The sequence below is a fragment of the Dama dama genome, chromosome 18, assembly GCF_033118175.1.
Source record: "Dama dama isolate Ldn47 chromosome 18, ASM3311817v1, whole genome shotgun sequence".
In the NCBI taxonomy this organism is placed as follows: Eukaryota; Metazoa; Chordata; class Mammalia; order Artiodactyla; family Cervidae; genus Dama; species Dama dama.
Window position 1 is genome coordinate 76,569,481 of NC_083698.1, and position 23,196 is coordinate 76,592,676.

At 38.1% G+C, this 23,196-nt stretch overlaps 1 protein-coding gene across 4 annotated transcripts in view; it reads right to left on the reverse strand.

The window, feature by feature from the left end:
- The window catches only part of SUGCT (succinyl-CoA:glutarate-CoA transferase), a 971,520-nt gene that overhangs the window by 284,624 nt on the left and 663,700 nt on the right, over positions 1 to 23,196 (reverse strand). Inside the window, exon 14 of one of the 4 annotated variants that reach the window (XM_061165660.1) lies at positions 11,805 to 11,946. The exons of 2 other annotated variants lie outside the window; for them this stretch is intronic. In XM_061165660.1, coding sequence (XP_061021643.1) covers positions 11,861 to 11,946 — 86 coding nt within the window. In that variant the 3' untranslated portion in view covers positions 11,805 to 11,860. Of the gene's footprint in view, positions 1 to 11,804; positions 11,947 to 13,403; positions 13,497 to 23,196 lie in introns of those variants that run through there. One more of the 4 variants, XM_061165662.1, reaches the window with a different exon arrangement.

The window sequence follows — 23,196 nt, forward strand, 5'->3', positions numbered from 1 at the left end:
TTGTTTGGCTTTTGAATGATCTTTGCAAAATAGCTTTCTCTGCTCTTTTGACATCTGTTAGCTCCTCCATATCCTGGAAACATTAAGTATATTAGGCTTTCAGCTGGAAACAAATAAGAACAAATCTTAGCCACCTGATTTTATAAATCCTTTCAATCATTCATAATATCCTTTGACTAGCAAATAAAAGGACAGCATCAAATAAGCAGTTTAACTCATTGCTTACAGATGGATGTAATGACCATCAGTCATCATCTAAGAACAGAATAGAATACTCTATCTAAAATAGATCACACTCAAATATTTATTCAGCACCCTATAATTTAAAGAGTGTTCCTAAAAAAATCACCAATAATATCTCAAATTTATATTTTTCCAAGGTAAAGTGATCAGAGTTGTGCACTAAGTAAAGATTCAATGACATAATATTCTTTGATTCTTTCATTATTGCATTGAATTTACTAATAGTTTTCTTTGTCTGAAAATAATTTAGACTGTTTGTCCTTTTGTTTTATTATCCACTGGAATTGTTCTTAAAATCTGAATCAGAACTTCAGAGAAAAGATATTTTAATAAAACTCTCCTCTTTATATGTCAGCTTAAAATTAAGTATTTAGTTTTTTATACTAGTATATACCTAAAAATCACCCAACAGTAATGAAAATTCAGTGATGGAGAAACCATTTGTAGTACATTAACACACATATACATACAGATAAACCTTATTTGAAGGCAGTCTGTGGGATCAACCATTTCTGATCTTGAATTTTACCCCTGGCATTTAGTAATCAAAGGAACTTGAACAGTTTCCTAACCTTTCTGAGCCTTGTTCTTTGCTGTTGTTGTTTCGTTACCAAGTCATGTCCAACTCTTTTGTGACCCCATAGACTGTAGCCTGCCAGGCTCCTTTCTTCATGGGAATTCCCTGGCAAGAATACTGGGAGGGTTGCCATTTCCTTCTTCAGCGGATCTTCTTGACCCAGGGATTGAACCTGCATCTCCAGCATTAGCAGGCAGAATCTTTACTACTGAGCCATCAGGGAAGACCTGCCTTGTTCTTTACTCATTCGTTAAATTTGGAAACCACATTTACCACGTTGAATTTTATGGTGATTAGATGAGCTGATCAGTATAAAACCTAGGGCAATGTTTTGAAAGAAAAGGTACATGATAAAAATCAGTTTCTATTAATATATTTTAATCAATAGAATTATAATATAAAATACTTTTTTCTCTTTCAAATTCTCTATTTTGGGGGGGAGCTTTTTAAGACACTGGGCTTCCCTGGTGCCTCAACTGGTAAAGAATCCGTCTGCAATGCAGGAGACCTGGGTTCGATCCCTGGGTTGGGAAGATGAAAGGAAAGGCTACCCATTCCAGTATTCTGGCCTGGAGAACTCCATGGACTATTCCATGGGGTCGCAAAGAGTCAGACACGACTGAGCAACTTTCACTTCACCTACTTTAAGACACAATGACTAAACACAAAACCTAACTCAATTCCCAACCTGGGCTTTTCTGACACCACCCTATTATGGATGTGTGTTTTGGAAAGGGCCTCATTTCAGTTGGGTAAGGCAGAACTCTAGAGCCCCTACTCCATCTTTGCTGGCAGGTGAGGGTGGGACTACAAGGGGTGTGTGTGTGTGTGTGTGTGTGTGTGTGCAGTGTTTGAGTGAAGTACGGAGATTATTATAGAAAAGTCTAAAATATCTTCTGTCATTCTAATCTGCAACTTTTCAGTTCTTCAGTACTAGAAAATAGGTATTTCTTGGGGCTTTTTTTTAGTCTCAGAAGTTTTGGGTTGCCAGCTTCTTCAACACCCAGTTGGGGATATATGAGGCAAAGTGAAATCCCAGGAAACTCACTGCTGTGTCCATCCTTGGGTCCCTAGATCCCTAGCTACTTTCCACCCTTGAGTCTTCTTACGTTATCTCTAATATTCATTTTTCTCTGAGATTTTGGCCCCTTAATCCAGATCACCTTAAATATCTCTAAACTCAAACCCAATAAACCTGGTGAAAGCTCTAAGCCATCACTTGCTGGTGGACCTCTATGTTGTTCAGTTGCTAAACTGTGTCTGACTCTTCATGACCCCATGGATTACAGCAAGCCAGGCTTCCCTTTCCTTCACTATCTCCCAGAGTCTGCTCAAACTCATGTCCACTGAGTCAGTGATGTCATCCAATCATCTTATCCTCTGTTGCTCCCTTCTCCTTTCACCTTCATTCCTTCCTAGCACCAGGGTCTTTTCCAGTAAGTTGGCTCTTCGAATCAGGTGGCCAAAGTACTGGAGTGTCAGCTTCAGCATCAGTCCTTCTAATGAATAGTCAGGGTTGATTTCCTTTAGGATTAACTGGTTGGATCTCCTTGCAGTCCAAGGGACTCTCAAAAGTCTTCTCCAACACCACAGTTCAAAAGCATCAATGCCCTATACTATGCATTAAAAATGCTATTGTTCTTAGGTGAGGAAAGTGAAGGAGTACATATAGCTCTCAGTTTAATATGTTCTCCTTCCCTTTTGGATGTTGACCCTTGAAGTCCTAGTTTTCTTGGTAGTTCCTCGGTACTTCAGATAGATTTTTTTTTTAATTAACAAAAGATTTTTCATTGTTTTTATTATTCAGTGAGGGTTGGGAAGCTACAAGCTAGTCTTCTCATAACCAGAAATGGAACTCAGGTATCTCCAAAGGGTATATATAGCAATGTACCCGATATCTTTGTTCACACCTGTCCTGGGCTTATAGATTATTACTGATGGTGAAGGCCATGATCAGGACAGATTCTATTTGGAAAGTTTAGTGAGAAATTAATAAGATGTTTACTATTGGGCTAGTAGGTATTTCCTATGGCTGACATTAAGCTTGTATGCACTGGTACATCAATACTGGTTACTAAAATCTCAATATATTAATTACTTAATAATTTCTCTATACTCTATGCCGTCCTTGGGATCCCACTGAAATTTCTAATGATCCAAAATATAAAGATCTGACACCAGGTCAGGATGTACCTTCAATAGTACTGCTCCAATGTCAAGGACCAGCATCCCACCATTTTTGGGGAGGGCCCAGGCTTAGCTGTTGTTAAGTATCTTAAATACCATTCCTGTGTCCACATGAGCCATGTATATCTCAGATTGTTTTTTTTTTCTCTTATTATAGGGATTAATTCTATTTTCCTCTTGGTTATTTCCACACAGAATTGTTTGGCATGACTTTTTCATTTATTTGAATAATATGCAACAATATAATTTCCAAAATATTCAGAATTGTTTCTAAAAATGAACTCTCTTTATTTCTAGTCTATGAATATATTTTAATAACTAACACAATTGCCAGGTTAAGCCAAATAACTTCTGATAAGGCCAACCTCACAGCTGAGACAATATTTTTTTCTTGTTAATCAAAAATGTTGTGCTGAACACATGAAAATAAGAATACTCTATAACACTTATTTCAGACAATAATCATTGCAAACTCATGAATAGCTGCCATCTTTATTTTTCTGTAATTCACTGTAATTACTTACTTCTCAAACTGTGCTCTCGGTGCATTATTGTCATTATGCTTCTGAGATAATGTGCTCAAGTTTTACAAGAATGTATGAGAATTTTGTATTGTGTTCCCTACCAGCCTTAATCAATATTCTACTTATTAACTTCCTATACAGCAAATCAAGCCATTCATTATGCTAAATTGTTTTTCTTTTAACTAAAATGCAAGCAGAAGCCTAAGTAATGATTTTGCTAAATTGTAATGCAGTGGCAAAATCTCTGCTCCCTCCTATTTTTCTCTCTGAAATTGACCAATTTAGAGGCTATTACATGCAATTTTTTAATGCCTTAATTTTTTTAAATTAATTTTTATTGGAGTATACTTCCTTTACAATGTTGATGGTCTAATGTGCAAAGCAGAAATAGAGACACAGATGTAGAAAACAAATGTATGGATACCAAGGAGAAGAGGAGGGTGTGGGATGAACTGGGAGACCGGGATTGACATATCACATTATCGATACTACATATAAAAGAGATAACTAGTGAGAACCGACTGTATAGCACTGGGGAACTCTGCTCAGTGCTCTGTGGTGACCTAAATGGAAAGGGAATCCAAACAAGAGGGGATATATGTAAACATACAGCTGATTCGCTTAGCTGTACAGTAGAATCTGGTGCAACTTTTTATTTTTCTTCATATGTGACTTTGGAAACGGTGCCATGCACTTCAAGTAAGACGCAAGGTGCTTATATGTGCACTACTAGTGCCCGGCTATTGTGTAAAAAGCCTTGGAGGCTTTTCTTGCATCTACCTCAAGTTCCTGGTTACTAATTAGGTGCAAAGAAATCTCAATATCAAATTTATCCTGTCTAACTAGAACTAAACTTCTTTGCAACTGACAAATCTGAAGCTACTGTAAGGATTGGGTTACTAGCTGTAGGAGGACTATTACCTGGTCGGAATTCATATCATTGAGCTAACTTAGTCATGCTTCCTGTCTTTAAAGAATTAGTGAAAAATAGGTAGTCAGACCAAGTTAATCCAAGGACAGCCCTCTTGTCCATGGACAGAGCAGCAGTTTATATTTCCTTATAGACAAAACAGTTCATATCAATCCTGTACACATTCTGACTCACTTTGAGAGGCAGTTTTCAGTTGATAAAATGTATGTAGAAAGTGAAAAATTTATCAGTTATCAGCATGGTGATGGCAAGGTCACCAGACTAAAACCAACTAGCTTTTGGCCATGATTAGAATGTGAATGTTCTCTTCTAATTGGTCTCTGCAACAACACTTTGCTATCAAGATGTAACATGCAATATTACCTTGCCTTTATAGGTCCTATAGATGGACATATGTTAATATTATTGATTTCTGACAGTAAGTAAAGTCTCATTTTATTTTTATTTTTTAACTAATTTTTTGTTTTTGCTTTACAGTAAAGACTTATATAGAGTGGAGTAAGACAGAAATAGAAAAACAAATATCGTATATTAACTCATATATACGGAATCTGGAAAAATGGTACAAATGATCTTATTTGCAGAACAGAAATAGAGACATAGATGTAGAGAACAAATGTATGGACACCACAGGGGAAAGGGTGGGTGGGATGAACTGGAAGTTTATTTGAGGAAATGGAGGCTCAGCATAATTAGTGACTGGCTCAAGGGAATCAAACACACAAGTAGGAAAGCCAGATTCTAACTCCTCGTTCAGTGCCCTTTCTATCTGACCATTGTCTGAGTAAAACCTGCATATATTCTAATCAAGTCTAATAATGCCATGCCAATAATTAACAAGGAAATTTTAAGTCATGTTAGCATTATATTCATAATGGTTTTAAACTTTTTTTTCCTCAGTCCTTTTTACAGAAAAGGTGAACTAGACAGAGGTCAAAGAAGGGGCACCCTCTGGCCCAAGCGATCAGGAATTCCCAAGGTATTAATAAGGGATTAGTCTATGAGAGTTCCTCCCCAAAGCAAGTAACTCTGGTCCTCTGAATTTAATCTTCAGTATTGTAGGATTTTAATGATATAAAAGTGTTAGAAAATAGCTGTGACAAGAGGATGACCTAAGCAGCTCTGAATGGTCCACTTGAAACACTGAAAATGAGAATGATAAGAATGCTCTTAGCTCTGTCTCAGGGGGACATCACCAGGGGAGCTTAAGTCTCAGATAACTACAAAGATATGCCGATGAGTGGAACAGAAATAATCCTTCACAAGCTTCTGAGATCACTCATCTCCCATGACTGCTCTAAACTACCTGGTTCTATTTGTTTGAAAATCAGGCTCAAACCATCCTGCCATTATCAACTTGCATACTAGGCTTTATTTACTTATTTAATCGTTTTGGGCCAGAGGGGCATTGAGGGAACTTAGCTCCCTGACAAGGGACTGAACTTGCCCTCTCTCCAGTGGAAGTGCAGAATCGTAACCAGAGGACCACCAGGGAAGTCCCTTGTCATGCTAGGTTTTTAGACTAGGAAGAAGGTGCTAAAGACATGGATAGATATATCTAGGCATTGTCAAAGGCCTTTCCCACTCAACAATTGAATACCTATTCATTTAGCGGGCACAGATTGAATCACACTCCCATGCTCAGCACTGAGGCATCAAAAATAATTCAGGGATTGGGATGGGGAGTACATGTAACTCCATGGCTGATTCATGTCAATGTATGACAAAATCCACTGCAATGTTGTGAAATAATTAGCCTCCAACTAATAAAAATAAATGAAAAAAAAAAAAGAATTCTGGGAGACTCTAATGCATAGGATACATGGAATGAGATATATGTAACAAGATCTGTTTTGCAGTCATGTAAAAATTTGGACAATGACAAAAAAAAAAAAAAATTCAGATAACACTGTCCTTTACAAGCTTAGACTATAACTGGCTTTTTGGTGCAAATTAGTTGTATATGATTTTAAAAGGCATGACTTAATTTTCTCTGGACCCAAAACCTCCTGGGTGAGTAAATCATTGTGATCCAGGTAAGATAATTGAGAAAACTGAGAAGTTCAGAGCAAATCCAGCATCCCAGTCTAACTATACCAACATTCAGTCATATCTACCTCAGCATCAGTACGTTTTCTCAATAACTTAGCGAGGGCCATTTCTGCGAGAGGCCTTTAGAGATTAGCACTGGACTGAGACTCTACCACACAGAAGTGGAGTCTTTCTCCCCCTCCTGGGCAACCCCTACTGCCTCTTTCCTGCCTTAAAGTTAACATGAACCAATTAGTTTTGCTCATTAGTTTCAGACGAAATTGACTGAACCTGTCTGAAAAGTTTCCTTCCTCAATAATAAAGAAGAACAAAGGAGAAATAAGAATATCAAACATCCAAAACTTCTTACCAAGTTCTTTGGAAAATATTTTATTTTTCTTTTTTTTTTTTGGTTTTTATTACTTTCAGCTTTCTCTTTTTTTTTTTTTTTAAACTGAAGTACAGTTGATGTACACAGGCAAGCTAATTAGGAAAAGCTTTCTGACCCTGTTAAAGTCAGTTGGCCTATAGGGCCTGAAAGTTCTGTCTCCTTCTAAGTGGGATTCCCCAAAAAGTGGTGACTTGACTGTGAGACCACAAGAAGTAAAATATGTCCCCTTCCTAGCACCAGCTGGCCTCCACAAGACGAGCTTCAGAATGTTGTCACTATGCAGAGTTTTAATAAAAGTCCCAATTTCCATTCCAGTTTCTGACTGGAAGTCTAACTCATCAGTGACACCATGATCAAGATGAAATATTCTCAGGGCATAATCAACCAAACCCCAATATCCTACCACAACTCTGTAACCACACAGCACTCAATACAGGAAGAACTACACGTGGGAAGTTGTCCCCTCACGCATTCCTATTCACCGTTTCCCTTTTCCACAAAGGTATGGTAGGAAAGGAAAAGGCAATTGGGTGTCAGAAAGATTAATTAAAGGAGTGTAGTGAACGTTCCTGAGTTTTTGGGTATCCTAGGCTATTAGGATAAAAAGAATCTTCATCATGAAATAACTGTATTCTTCCAGCCTCCTGCTGCTTTTGCTCAACAAGAACGTGGCAATTTCATGAGGTGGATTTAATCAGGAAAGGGGCAAGGCTTTAGACCTATAGCCCTGCTTGAAACCTTAACAAAAATGAAATTTCTTTCTGGATTCTCCTTATTTTCAGGCACAATGAACTTGTGTGCCAATTCACATACATGCTTCCCTCGAACTTTTCTAGACCTTTTCTAGTCCCTTAGCTTGAAATTAAAGGCAATGATCAAAATCTGGAGGCTCTAGAAGCAGTTCTGATAAAGATTTTGTTTGAAACCTTTGGTTAGGAAAAAAAGGAAACCTAAAAGTATCATATATTTACTACATGTCTTCTTCATAGACCACAGACAATAACCAAATAAACTGGTGATGATACCTGAAAATTTTGCGTATTCTTATCATACTGGACAGTCTGAAAGTGAAAAGAAAGGAAACAAAGTGAAAATATTAACATTGGCAATAAAAGTATGAGAAAAGTAAAGAAGTAGACAAGTGAAGTAGAAGCGAAGCACATTTAAAAAACATAGATATAAAAAATAAAAATAAGGATATCAAGGATACACTAGAATTATGTAAAACCCTGATAATGTTTATTGAGAAAAAATAATATTTTAAACTTTCTATAAAAAACAATGTTCTGTTTATCTATACTATACTTCTAAAAGATAAGGTATATGCCTTTTTACCTTGTTTCATGGAAATATTTTTTATAAATATGAAAATATTTATAATATTTAGAAAAAATACTAAATAAACTTGAGAAGTTAAAAATTATCCATACTCTTGCTACCCATAAAGAATTGTTATCCTTAACATCATAACATTATTATTATTAATATTTTGATGTATTTTCTTCTAGACACTTTTGGGGAGGAGGCATGCATAAACCTCATTATATCAATTATGCCAAAGCTTGAACATTACATAACAATTTAAAAATTGAGCTTTCGACAAATAAGCTCTAACGTCTTCATAGGAAAGAAGATAAAAATAAAGTGATTAACTCCCATCCAACGTTGAAAAGTCAGCTAAGGAAGTTGTCTTGCCTGAGAAGCTGGTAGAGTTGCTAATTCAATGGCAGGAAAACAATTGTTAACCCATTATTTTAAGTTCCACTTGACCCACATTACCCCTGAAATTTTAAAGAATTCCATTCATTCTCAGAAAATGTTTATTTTTTTGTTTTGGTCTGAACTTAAGTAACTACTGGTATGCCAAAGCCTCAACCCATGCTGTAACTTTACACTCCATTATAATATATATCTGTATATACCACACACAAATATGTGTGTACCAATGTGTGTATGAGTACATATGTTATATGTACATGTAATACATCTATGTACATGTAGTAGGTATACATGTCCAGGTACAGTGGTGTGTGTGTGTGTGTGTGTGTGTGTGTATCCCTTGTACTAGAACATTTGCCAGAGTTTGTTTCTTAGTTCTTAATCATCCCTAGTGCTGAAGAAGGGCAGAAGCATTTTTTCTTAGCCTGAAAATTCAGTTGTTACATAAGTATTATTATGATAACATGGCTATCATTTTATTCTGGAGGCAAGGTTATCAATTCTGGTGACGTCCATTTAATTCCAAGGGAATGTAAAATGGAAATGTATTGTTGGAAGCCCAAGGCTAAGAATATGCAGATAATCAGAAAGCCTTGAGAATAACTATCTTGGTATATATAAACAACACTGCTACATTATGTGCATAACTAAAGAGAAACAGCTAGCTGATACCAACTTCAAGGAGAATGAGACTATAACTATACACGGAGAAGAAAAACTGACATGAGCTCCTTCAAAACCCCATGTGACACCAAAAATAAGCAACAAAGTCTTCAACATGAGGAACCCAATGCCCCAAGAATGCAGAAAGATAAAATCAGTGACATTGTACTTATTTTCCTCTTTTGGTGAACTTCATCCTTGGAAATATGTCCCTTCTTCCATTTTGAAGATTTATAATGTAATTCTTTATGCTTTAATGAACTTCAAGCTGGCCCCTAAAACTATTTCCTCAAAATGTTTAAAACTCTTCCACTTTGGTGTTTTTAAATTTTTTAAAGACAGAAAAAATTTAAAAAAGAAAAGAAAAAACCCACCCTAAGAACTCCAAGTCCTGCCAATTTTTCCTTCCTGCCAAGTCCTATTAGTATAAATGAAGGGTTTATTTTAAGAAATGCCTGATAAATTACTCTACACAATCAGTAATGAGGGTACTGTCAGCAAAAGAGAATCATTTCCAAAATTGACTTGGCATTAAGGAGCTAGAGCCTTCTAAGCTCAAACTGGGTTATGTGGCCCCAGCCCCTGTGGATTCCATAAATCTCTCCCTTCTTCTCAGACAGAGAAGTTTGCTGATATGTGTAATTGCCGAGGTTTCTCTGTGTCAGCTTACAGTTTCTGAAAACTGAAACAAAACATGATCATTTTCAAACTTTCCTGGTCAACAGTTTCTATCACACTTCAGAGTTTCTTTTCTTCTTGAGCTTTGCCCCAGAGAAAAATATGAAAGACTTTAGGTTTTTATAGTAAAATTAAAAATACAGGCCAGGATGAAACAGAAAACAGCATGATGTAAAAAGGAAAAGGTCAAAGAGTTTCACATTTCCTTCTTTTTATTTTTTTAAACATTTTATTTTGCCTTGGAGTATAGTCAATCGATAGTTTCAGGTAGACAGCAGACGGACTCAGCCATACATGTACGTGTACTCACTCTGTCCCCAAATTTCTCTTAGGCCATAAATATTCACTAGGTGCCCTGTTCATATCCCATGTAACTTTGGAGAAATACAATCATGGTGATGTAGAGATACAAGTCACTACTCAAACATCAGAGCAAAGAAGGGCCCAAAAGGACCACTTCTTCTGGAAAAAAGGAAGAAAGGAAAATGCATAATTTAAAGAACCTGTGGATAACAAGAACCACGAGAGTTACAATTCCACATGGAAGATGACACTCATGCTCATGGTTTTGTCCATAATTCCCCCACAGATGTCTGCTTCTCTTTACTCCTCCAACATGTGAAACCCATTGTATTTTTATTAATGAAAATCCTGTACTGAGAGCTCAGGAAAAAGAGACATGGAGTGGTTTCCTCTATCCCTAAACACTGATGGAAAATCTCCTTGTCTTAAAGTTTTATTTTTCTAAACAGAGAAATAGGTGGATGTTCTTTTTGATTAATTGTGGCAGCAAACCCCTACAAAGCTGCTGGGAGATGAAGAGTTTAAAGTTTGGAGTCTGTTATCTGTAAAGCTTTTGTGTGCTCTTTAGAGAAATAGCATTATAAAAGTTAATGTGCAAATAAAATAAACAAATACCTCCAGGCCTTGCCCACCCATGAGCAGTGCAGACTGGTTCCCCTCAATTTTCCCTGGCCCACTTATAAATCCCCCAGTGATGGGCTTCCAGTACTTTTGCTGTTAGACTATTTTCCAGCCACCAACTAAAAGACTTCCACTTACTCTCAGCAGCATCTGTATAATGTTTGCGGTGACCCTGCATCAAAATCTTGTTAGGCCTCCAAGTAGGAGACCAAAGTGTTTCACACAATTTATACTACTCATATTTTGTATTTAATATGTTTAAACACTAGGATTGGAGTTCAGCGTTTGATTCAATGCAGTCTGTACACAAGCTGACTAAATTACAGATGAACAGAAAAGATGCTGCATGCTTCCTCCCGTCTTACAGCAAGAGGAAAGATACCAGCTCTTCTCAGGAAGTATTTACAAGTTCCAAGCATTCTTAGCATCGTGAATAAGCAAACTTCACAAATGTCCTTAGAGGTCATTGAGAGGAATGGATTCCCATTTTGCAGATGAGAAAATTGAGATGCGGAAAGAGGTTGGGTGACTTTTTTCAAAGGCAAGGACAGAAACAGACAGACAAGCAGGAACAGCCGGCAGGATCTCAGACTCCTGAGCCATCCTGCCCGATCTGTTTCTCCAAGGGTGCTGTTCACAGTGATACTTACCTTCTCTTCTCAAGGTGGGGGTGGAAGTGTTGGTCAATGTACATGTTAACATTTCTTAGGAGGCTGGAAGGAGGCCAAAGGGGCTGGATAAATGGTCTCTAATCATGGCTTGACTTGTACTTGGTAAAAGCCATCCAGAAAATAACAAGGGAGTGGAAAATCTCCTCCTTATCCAAGACTCTCAGCCTCATATTACCTACCACAGAAGTACATTTCTACAAAAAAATTACTTCACAGCTCTTAGGTCTGATCCCTAGCTGCTACTAACACCATATGTCATTAATTTGAAAGGTCAGGGTAAGAAAAGCATAAGCTTGGTACCAAGCAGGTGTACAATCTTAATTAATATTCCTCGCCTCCATGCACAGCCTCCATGCCTCCGATCCACTCTGATTCTGTAGAGTCCTTTCTCTGTGGTCTTTGCTTCCCTGTGGGTGACAGAGAGCAATCCTAGATCATTAAGTTATGATATAAGCCAATGATGATACTTAGAGGAAAAATGAATGCTTCTGAAATGATTCTATCTCAGAGGGAAAAAATAGTGAAGATGGATGCAAATTTCACATGATCTCAATCTCTAAACACAACTTGAGACTCTCTGGAGCCAATTTTGGAAGTGGATCCTGCACTGCTACACTCTTCCCCAGGCAAATCCAGCTTATTCTTACAATTCTAATTCCAGGCTGGATCATTGTATCCTCATACCTGTAAGGGCGCTGGGAGAACAGGTCTACGGAAGAGACTGCCAAGGCAGCCACGATGTATACCGTCTGATTCTGCAACCTCTGGCCATAGCTGATTAGACTAAGAAAGCCCTGACTCAAGGGCACCTAACCCCTGGGTCTCGGTCTGTGTGACATTATGATTAATGGGTTGGCTTGGAAAGATAAGCAGCACCCAAATCCTCTGGGTGGACTCAAGAAGTGGGGAGTTAAGCCACTGAGCTAGTTAGCTGGGGCTTGCAGCTAACAAGGAGTGGTAGGCAGAGCTGGGATACCCAGAGTAGGTCAAACACCTGCTGGATTTATGAGCAGGGAGTGACTACGGATCCACAGAGGAAGCCAGGTGGGAAGGGAGAGGAGAGTGAGGCAGTGCAGGATAGTTCAGAGAGACCGAGATGCCAGGGCAGTGACACTGAGCTTCTGTCCTTGCTGAAGCTGGTCATTCAGCTTCTCCCATGCACGAACTTTCAATAAATCCTGCTTCCCGTGAGGCAACTTAAGTGCATGTCTGTTTCTTGTAACCCAAAGAGCCTTGAGAAGAACAAAGGCCCCCAAGGAAATGATTAAAGACCTTCTGGGATAGTCCAACTAGTGTATCCAGCACCACGCACACACACAACCCTCTCCAGACCCCTGGCAACGTCAGGATTCCTGGAGGAGGGCACCCCCTAGTGCAGCTTCTGGTCACTTAGCGTACTGCAAGCCACTTGATTCTTCCTCTCAAGTTCACATCAAGCATCACCCAAACTGGGCTTCCCTGTTAGGTCAGCTGGTAAAGAATCCGCCCGCAATGTGGAAGACCTGGGTTCGATCCCTGGGTTGGGAAGATCCTCTGGAGGAGGGCATGGCAATCCACTCTAGTATTCTTGCCTGGAGAATCCCCAAGGATTTTAGCCTAGTGGGCTACAGTCCATGGGCTCGCAGAGTCAGACACAACAGAGCGACTAAGCAGAGCACAGCACACAGCACTAAAATGTGTCACTCATATTTCGATTAAAAGATGACAAAAACAAAATTACACAGAAAAAAGATGACAAAAACAAAGCCAACCAATACAAAAAGAAACCCCACCAAGGGAACACAGGGGACACCAGTAGGGGTAGAGCTATTCAGTTTGGATCCGATGTCTTTTTACTCTAACCCTTAAAAAATATATATATTACCTTATTGCTTCCTGAGGAGTAATCCTGAGGTTCATGGAAAAAGATAACAGTGTCCCATCCGAGGCTACCTCCATATGTGCCTTTGTGTTCAAGCTAAGGAGAAAAAAATAAGTATTATCCTGAGACTAATATCTGGGTCCAGGCACAAGGATATGAGCTCTGCCAGTGTTTGGTGAGCATGAATCCAGGCAACCTCTCCAGATGAATTGTTACAAAAAGCCACCTACAGTGGAAAAGCAAATTCTCTCATCCTTGCCTCTGCTAGTGAGATTTTTTTTTTTTAACACAAAGCTTCATTTCTTTACAAAGTAGTTTCCATAGATGAGATCCTCATTACAGAATCTGTAAGAATTTTAGGATCTTCTCTATATGTTCCACTCTACTACAAAGTATCTTTTCATTAAGGTTGCAGAGTGCTCCCTGAGGATAAAAAAATCTATTTTTGTTTTAGTGTTTATTACACAGGGCGTTGTTTCATGAATGACAAAGTGGTTTTATCCTGCATGCCCATTCCAAATGATGGTTTGAACTCTGTGTCAGTAAGGATTCTTTAAAGTCAAATGACCCATATGCTTGGTAAGAAAGAACCCAGGGTCAATCAGCAATGTCTGACACAGGCATGGGATTAAAAAGAGCCAGCCTACTAGGGACTGGTCAGCTTTAGTTTACACCTTTAGTGTATCGGCAAGTGTTTGATTTAGCACATTGCATTTTTGAGCTAAGTGCAAAAATCTTCTGCTTCAAATATCCCTTCCAGAGAGAAGTGCTGACATTCAAAATTAAAATAATACACAGAAAACAACACTGATATAAAATGTTGCCTCTAAGTTCTAAAAAAGTAACAGTAACTAGTTAACAATTGAAACTTCCAGAAGAATATTAAAACTCAGACCTAGGTGGTAAGGTTTTTCTCATGATTTGCAAGGTCCATATGCCAGTTAAAGAGAAATAATCATAAAAATGAGAAAAATAAAAAGTAATGGTGTAATACCCTTGGGTTTACTATGCCAAAGCCTTTGACTGTGTGGATCGCAATAAACTGTGGAAAATTCTGAAAGAGATGGGAATACCAGACCACCTGACCTGCTTCTTGAGAAACAGTGTATGCAGGTCAGGAAGCAACAGTTAGAGCTGGACATGGAACAACAGACTGGCTCCAAATAGGAAAAGGAGTACATCAAGGCTGCATATTGTCACCCTGCTTATTTAACTTATATGTAGAGTACATCATGAGAAACGCTGGGCTGGATGAAACACAAGCTGGAATCAAAATTGCCAGGAAAAACATCAATAACCTCAGATATGCAGATGACACCACCCTTATGGTAGAAAGTGAAGAAGAACTAAAGAGCCTCTTGATGAACATGAAAGAGGAGAGTGAAAAAGTTGGCTTAAAGCTCAACATTCAGAAAACTAAGATCATGGCATCCGGTCCCATCACTTCATGGCAAATACATGCGGAAACAGTGGAAGCAGCAGCTGACTTTATTTTTCTGCGCTCCAAAATCACTGCAGATGGTGACAGCAGCCATGAAATTAGAAGACGCTTACTCCTTGGAAGGAAAGTTATGACCAACCTAGACAGCATATTAAAAAGCAGAGACATTACTTTGCCAACAAAGGTCCGGCGTCTAGTCAAGGCTATGGTTTTTCCAGTAGTCATGTAAGGATGTGAGAGTTGGACTATAAAGAAAGATGAGTGCAGAAGAATTTATGCTTTTGAACTGTGGTGTTGGAAAAGACTCTTGAGAGTCCCTTGGACTGCAAGGAGATCCAACCAGTCCATCCTAAAGGAAATCAGTCCTGGGTGTTCATTGGAAGGACTGATGTTGAAGCTGAAACTCCAATAGTTTGGCCACCTGATGTGAAGAGCTGACTCATTGGAAAAGACCCTGATGCTGGGAAAGATTGAGGGCAGGAGGAGAAGGGGACAACAGAGGAGGAGATGGTTGGATGGCATCACCAACTCAATGGACATGAGTTTGGGTAAACTCCAGGAGTTGGTGATGGACAGGGAGGCCTGGAGTGCTGCAGTCCATGGAGTCACAAACAGTCGGACATGACTGAGCAACTGAACTGACTGAAGTCCTAAAAAAACACAAACATTCTTTCACACTAAGGTGAAGCTCTCCCTTCAAAATATATGTGCTCCCCCTGTCTTTTTTCCTTATTTTGATAATTGAGAAACTGAGGCGTAGTGAAAAAGAAAAACTGATTCAAAGGCCCCTTTGTGAATCAGTAGCAGATTCTAAGCACAGAATATGACTCGATTTGGGGCCGACTTGTTCTAGCTCACAGACACCTGGATGACTCTCATAGCACAGGATGAAGGCTACCGCTGGGCACCTCCTTGCAAACTGCAGTGTGGCTCAGCAGGAGACTGGCAAAGGTTCACGATGGGCAGAGCACAGGTGAGAGGTCAGGAGATTAGCTGACACTGAAGGACAATATATCTCAACCGAATAGTCTTTTAAACAGAAACTTTACAAACAGGAGAAAAAGTGCAATAACAGTTCCGAAACCTGAACCATTTATGAAAGCCTCATCTGTGTTCAAAGCATGTATCAAGGAATTCCCTGGTGGTCCAGCAGTTAAGACTCCGTGCTTCCAATTCAGGAGGCGCAGTTTCTCTCCCTGGTCGGGGAGCTAAAATCCCACATCTCCCATGGCCAAAGAATTAATAAATACACAAAATTTTTAAAAATACATATTCTGCACTCCCCTCTGACATTATATGATGATTTGATTCTATGTTGCTGCTTCTTTAAAGGAATTGGGAAGACTGTACCTATATTGACTTATTTATACTTTCATGAGAAGGGATGAAGTACAGAAATAATCCACTCACTTTACACTTCAGCCAGAGACAGTTTAATATTTTGGGCTTGCCCTCTAAAAGAATAAAGTGCATCTGTCTAAAATCAGACCAGATTCTCTCCACTGGAGAAGGAAAGCAAAAAGGGGATACAGTGCAGTGACTGTAGAATCAGACTCACATCAGTTGGAACACGGGACTTGCATCTCACCTGCTTTGTGCCCTTAAACACATCCTTAATCTGAATCCTGGTTTCCAAATCCCTAAAGCAAAGAAAATAGTATCCACCTTGCGAGATGGAAGAATATTTTTAAATAGTGTATGTTAGGCACCTGATCCAGGGTCTGGCAGAGAATACTCAATGCATAGTAACTATTAGCATATAGATTTACCTCCTAGTGGGCTTCCCAGGTGGCACTAGTGGTAAGGAACCCGCCTGGCAATGCAGGAGATGTAAGAGACACAGGTTCGATCCCTGGGTCAGGAAGATCCCCTGGAGCAGGGCATGGCAACCCACTCCAGTATTCTTGCCTAGAGAATACAATGGACAGAGGAGCCTGGTAGGCTGTAGTCCATAGGGTTGCAAAGAGTCAGACACAACTGAAATGACTTAGCATGTATACCTCTTAGTATTGTTAACTGAGAATCCTCTGGATGTTTGCTCTGCTGGTAGACAAAGTGGAGGCATCATGCCCTGCCAAAGACCTCAGGTACAGTCAGTGGTTGAGTCCAGAAATAAAATACATCTATTGTGGGTCAGCGTATGTAACTGGACCAAGGACACTCACTAACAGCAGAGCTCATTAGAATGTGCTGGCCCTTAAGACCACCTCCTTTCAGTACAAGTTACATTAATGGTTACACTTGGTAAATTAGGGCTGTTTTCAAAACCTTCAGAGGTATTGAGGTAACTCTAATGGCTCTCAAATAAATCTGTTTTTTTGTTTTGTTTTTTAAATTTGTTTGTTTTTGCTATCTCTTCTGTGCAGAAACAAATCCCAGTAATACCACAGTTGAAATTGCATGGTATGGTAAGCAGTTACCAAAAATAAGTATCAAATATTACTGTGAAATATGCATTTTCCAAAACAAGCATTTGGTCCATTTAAAGGGTTTTACTGTTGATTTGCAATTAAAAAGAAGTGAGCCATTTCATTTAACTTTTTCCTCCCTTCTTTCCTATATATTACTAGTGGGAGAACACTTAACGACCATGAAAATTCAAGATACTTTAGATCTTGAAGATCAGGATAAATCTATGTTTTGTTTTATTTTGGTTTTTTTTGCCAAAGTACCTTAGTCATTATATTTCACAGTTGCAGTGTTTGGGGTAGCTTGAAAGTCTGAAATTTGTGGGAAAAACCAACATAAAATGAAAACCCAGAAGTTTATTCAAGGTTTTACAATCTGTATTTAAATTCCATCAGCACCAGAAGTAATTTTGTCAGGAAATGTAATTGCATTTCGGCAAGACAGAGTGTCTTTGACCTACAGGTTCTATGTGAGCATCTAAAATCCAAAATGTAGCAAACATCCACATGATCGGCTGTCTCTCAATCTCTAAGAAGAGAAAATGACAATTTCCTGAAACACTGATAACCGGGAAACTTTTAGGGTTAACGTTTAACATCTATTCCTGAAGAACAACAAATATGTGTGACATATATTATTATACTATATACATGTATATATGTGTGTATATATATGTGTATATACTATATATATGTATATAGTATAATTATATAATATTTGTGAATCATTTTACTTAACTTCATATAATACTTTTTACTTTATATGTTATATACTTATAACTTTATATGTTATATAAAATATATAATAATAATATGTTTCTGTAACATATTGGGCTCTCTTTTAAATAAATTAGAGCAAATCTATCAGTTTTTATTTTGCCTACTATTTTGAAGGCATTCTTTTGGCAATAAGAATGCTTGGTCTTTCACTAGATAAGTTATTAAAATTACTTTGTAGAATTGCTTATCTTCCCTGTGACTTGTAGAATGATTGTTTTGTAACCTTTGATAAAACAGAAGGAAAACTGATTTCCAAAACTCTGAAATAATTACAAGTGTTAACAATTTTGGTGAGTCTTAAATTAGGGGGGAAAAAGAGAAGTGTAACAAAAGAAAGATTCAGTTTCCCAGATGAATTAGGCAGTATTGTGAAATCCTAAAATCTAATGCAGTGCATTTGCCCTCACTAAAAGTTGTTCAACACATTTCTGTACAAAACAGATTTATAGCATCCATTTTCACTCTGATTTCCTGTTTCTCTGTCCATTCACCAAGCAAGTATGTGAAAGCCTCAATGGCTACGTGGAGTGTTTTAAGAGTTGACCTAGGAAGTGAGCACCCCTTGGGGAGCAGTTTGATTGGTTAATACTAGTTCTGAGCCCGGTATGTGAATCTTTATGACCACACAGCTTCAGGAATGAATTACTTGACCTCAACTTTCTCCATAGGGGTGCACACCTCAATTTTCTACACTCATTTTCAAATGGAATTACAAAAACACTTTACTTACCAAGAGGTCAACTATTCTACAAACCCAACTACTTGGAACACAAGCAAAGAGCAAGCAAAAAATTATCTGTGCAGCCAAAAGTGATGTCATAAAAACCCATAGATTTTCCCCATCAGAGTTGCTAATCATTTAGAGCAAGTTTACCTTGATTTTATTAACAATTCTGATCATTATACTGATATTGTTTTTGAACCTACAGCAGATAAAAATAAATAATTCACAAGGGCAAAAGGGGCCTCCGAGGTGGCTTTAGTGGTAAAGAACCCACCTGCCAATGTAGGAGATATAAAAGATGAGGGTTCTATCCCTGGGTTGGGGAGATTCCCTGGAGGAGGAAATGGCAACCCATTCCAGTGTTCTTACCTGCAGAATTCTATGGACAGAGGAGCCTGGCGGGCTACAGTCCATAGCATTGCACAGAATTGGATATGACTGAGCGCCGAAGAATTGATGCTTTTGAACTGTGGTGTTGGAAAAGACTCTTGAGAGTCACTTGGACTGCAAGGAGATCCAACCAGTCCATCCTAAACGAGATCAGTCCTGGATGTTCACTGGAAGGACTGATGCTGAAGCTGAAACTCCAATACTTTGGCCACCTGATGTGAAGAGCTGACTCATTGGAAAAGACCCCAATGCTGGGAGGGATTGGGGGCAGGAGGAGAAGGGGACAACAGAGGATGAGATGGCTGGATGGCATCACCGACTCGACGGACATGAGTTTGAGTAAATTCTAGGAGTTGGTGATGGACAGGGAGGCCTGGCATGCTGCGATTCATGGGGTCGCAAAGAGTCGGACACAACTGAGTGACTGAACTGAACTGAAATGAAAGCGACTTAACACGCATGCATGCATGCACAAGGGCAAAAGAGGGAGCACTTGAAGCAATAAAGTAAAGACAAATGCTATAAAAAAAAAGACACTATTTCAAAGATCACATTAAAAGGACACACAATCTCCTATGTCTCATAAGTCCATGAAGACATCACTAATTTAAAAAAGAGTATTAGCAATCTTAATGATTATAAAAACAGAAAAGGTTTTGTTTCATTCAAACCATATTAAGAAAGCCAAAATGTATTTAAGTCAATTTATAAAATTTCATCAAATAAGACAAACACTTCAAAAGGATTATCAAAAATGATAAGCTCTGGTGATTCACCTATCATCTATAGATTGATTCAAAAATATACACAAGATATCCTTCTGTAGAATAACTCATTCCCTCAGGAAAAAAAAAAAGATTTTTAAAGGCCAAAAGCTAAATTAATTACAGTAGATTGAATGACTGAAATTGAGAAAGCATATCTATCCTCTGCTGGATGATCTAACAGTAATTTAAAGAAATGATTTTTGTGAACTCAAACATGGGAATCCTAAAAAAAAGAAAAAAAAAAAAAGTACATTTCCTCCAAGAATAAAGGCTTTTATCTACAAACCACAGGAACTTGAAACAATCTGCAAGGTTTGAGAATGGGCTGATACTCAGCAGGTGGTAACAGGAAAATCGGAACCACAGCCAGAAACCAAGCTTTCAAGAAGACTAAGTTGCCCTCTTTCGCAGACTTACATGCCTTTGGTGTGCAAAGTGGGGAAGAAGGGAGAAATGAATGCATCCTGCTGAGGATGAAGGAGCACATTGTATACGGCTGACTCTAGAGAAGTAGTTGAACACTACTAATGATTATACTGGGACAACAGGCATAGACTGAGACAGTCCTGGGTGAACTAGAACATACAGTCACCCTACTTTTAAGAAGCAAGTTGAAAAATACTCTGCTAATTAATTGTTCTCTAACAATTCTTGAGGTAGAGGATGCCACCAGGTAATTCAGGAAAGAATCCCATAGAATATCCACAAGAAATGGTCTCCCTAATTCTTATCATCAGTGATTCATTTCTTTAGTTAACCTCAGGTGACAGCTTCTGTAACACATTACCATTTTTAATTAAAAAAAAAAAATTGTGCCCTCCTCGATTATAAGTTTTTAAGAGGAGGTATCAAGTCTTTTTATTATTATTGTTGTTACATTAATTTTCATGTCTTGTGTATTTATTCCTTTAGTAGATGATAAATATCTGTTAATGACCACCAGAGTGTCCTTAAGAAAAAAATACCTACACACTGAAAATAATAATGACACTTTTATTGTCCCATCCAATCTTAAATTAATCTTACTAGGGTCAAACTAGTTGCTTAAACTAAAAGAATTCTATAAGAGTCTGGATTTCTCCACACCATAGTACTTATTTTTCTAATATTTGTAGTATCACGGCACTGTTAAAACACATTTCATAAAAGAGGCATTCAGAACAAAAGTTGCTAGAAACAAAATTATGTATTTTTTATTACTCAATAGATTTATTAGTTTACTTAACTGTATAGTGTTATAATTAGTTACATAAATCAGTTGCATTAATACAGATTAGGGTCCACATGCAATCTGCTGCATTTCAATGGATTAAACTGACATAAACCTCCTTGGTCACAATTTTTTCTAAACTGTCTTTAGAGGGAAAAGTGGAGGGAGAACGTGAAGGAAATCTAAGTACGAAGCATTCCTTTATCTGTGAGGGATGAGTTCTAAGAACCCAGTGGATGCCTGAAACCTTGGATAGTACCAAATCCTGTGTAAACTATGTTTTTTCTATGCATACATACCAATGATAAAGTTTAATTTATAAACTGGGCACAATAAGATATTAACAACAATAATAAAATAGAATAAGTATTATGATATACTGTAATAAAAGTTATGTGACTGTTTTCTCAAAATATTTTATTGTACCCATTTAGTAACTTTTCCACCTTAACTACGCACTTATCATCCACTGCAGCCATAACTTTTGCAGTCTGCAAGATGACAGTAAAACTAGCATAAATTTATTTTTCTACCTTCACAATTTCATTGATAAAACATTCATTCTTACTGTAGATCTCAGCAACCTCAACAAACTTTTCTTATTAATGCCAGAACTTTCAACTTTTCACTTAACAGAAGCACTTTAGAGTTTATCTTAGGCATATCCAAATTGTCAGCATCACTACGTTTGTGTTTTGGGGCCATTATTAAGTTAAAATAAGGATCACCTGAACACAAGCACTATCATGCAAGAGCAGTGGATCCGATAACAAAGACAGCTTCCAAGTATGGGGCAGGATATGCTGGACAAAGGGGTAAGGCACATCCCAGGCAGGATGGAGCAGGATGGAACAAGATTTCATCATGCCACTCAGAATAGCACACAGTTTAAAACTTATGAATTGTTTATTTCTAGACTTTCTTATTTAGCATTTTCGTACTTCAGTTGACTGCAGGTAACTAAAACTGTGGAAAATGAAACCACAGATAAAGGAGGATTCCTGTATGTCTTGTCATACACAGAATTCTAACTTTTAGAACCATAAAATATGCACATACACACACAACTACATGGGCTATATATTTGGATGTACACTGTATTAATTGCCTAGAAACGAAACTATTTAACAACACAAAATACAGTACAGCTGACATTAAAATATCTCCTCGAATCTCAAAATTTCTTGGATGCAGCCATCTGAAAACTTTTGAGTTAACTTATCTATTCATTCAATATAAATAAGTTTTTATAGCTACTTTGCTAGGCAATACAGTGATAAAAACAGAGTTCCTGCCTCAAATGGTTCACATTCCTGAGTGAGAGCGAGCCAGGGTAATAAAGGCATTTGACAGAGTTAGGTAAGGTATTCACAGGATGTCTGCGAGCACAGAGCAGGGACAGCTATCACAGTCGGGGTTAGGAATGTCTTCCCAGAACAGAAACACTGTAATTTGAATTTTAAGTGATAGTGTGATGGATATGGCTCATTGTCCATTAATTCTTCCACAGAATTAATAACATCTGATATTTAGTAAAGCCAATGCCACCCCTCACTGCAAGATGAAAACTACATTACTCAGTCTCTTTCCAAGTGACTAAGTACTTGTTCATATATGTGAGCAGAGGTATAATTTGCTACATTTCAGGAACCTTCCCCTAGAAGATAAACTGAGATGTGTTCCTTTTCCTGTTTGTGCTTCCCTCCATTTTTCTGTCTGGAACACAGATATGATGGCTGGAGCTCTAAACACTATCTTGTACTATGAAGACAAAGACATACCCCAGGGGAGGCAGGGCAATGAGCTGGAAGAAACCTGATTTCCTGTGGACATCCCAGAGATGATATACCACACCAGTGCCAAACTGTCGACTTCTGAATTGTCACAGGAAAAAGAATTAAACTTCTATTTAAGAACTTTGTTATTTGGGGTCTCTGATACAGCTAAATATAATCCTGAGGCAGCTGAATAGAAGTTATCCAGGAAAGACAGAAAATAAAAGCCGTTCACTCCAGAGGAAACAACACATGCAAAATAATAGAGGCAAAGTAGAATGATGCTTTAAGGAAACTTGCT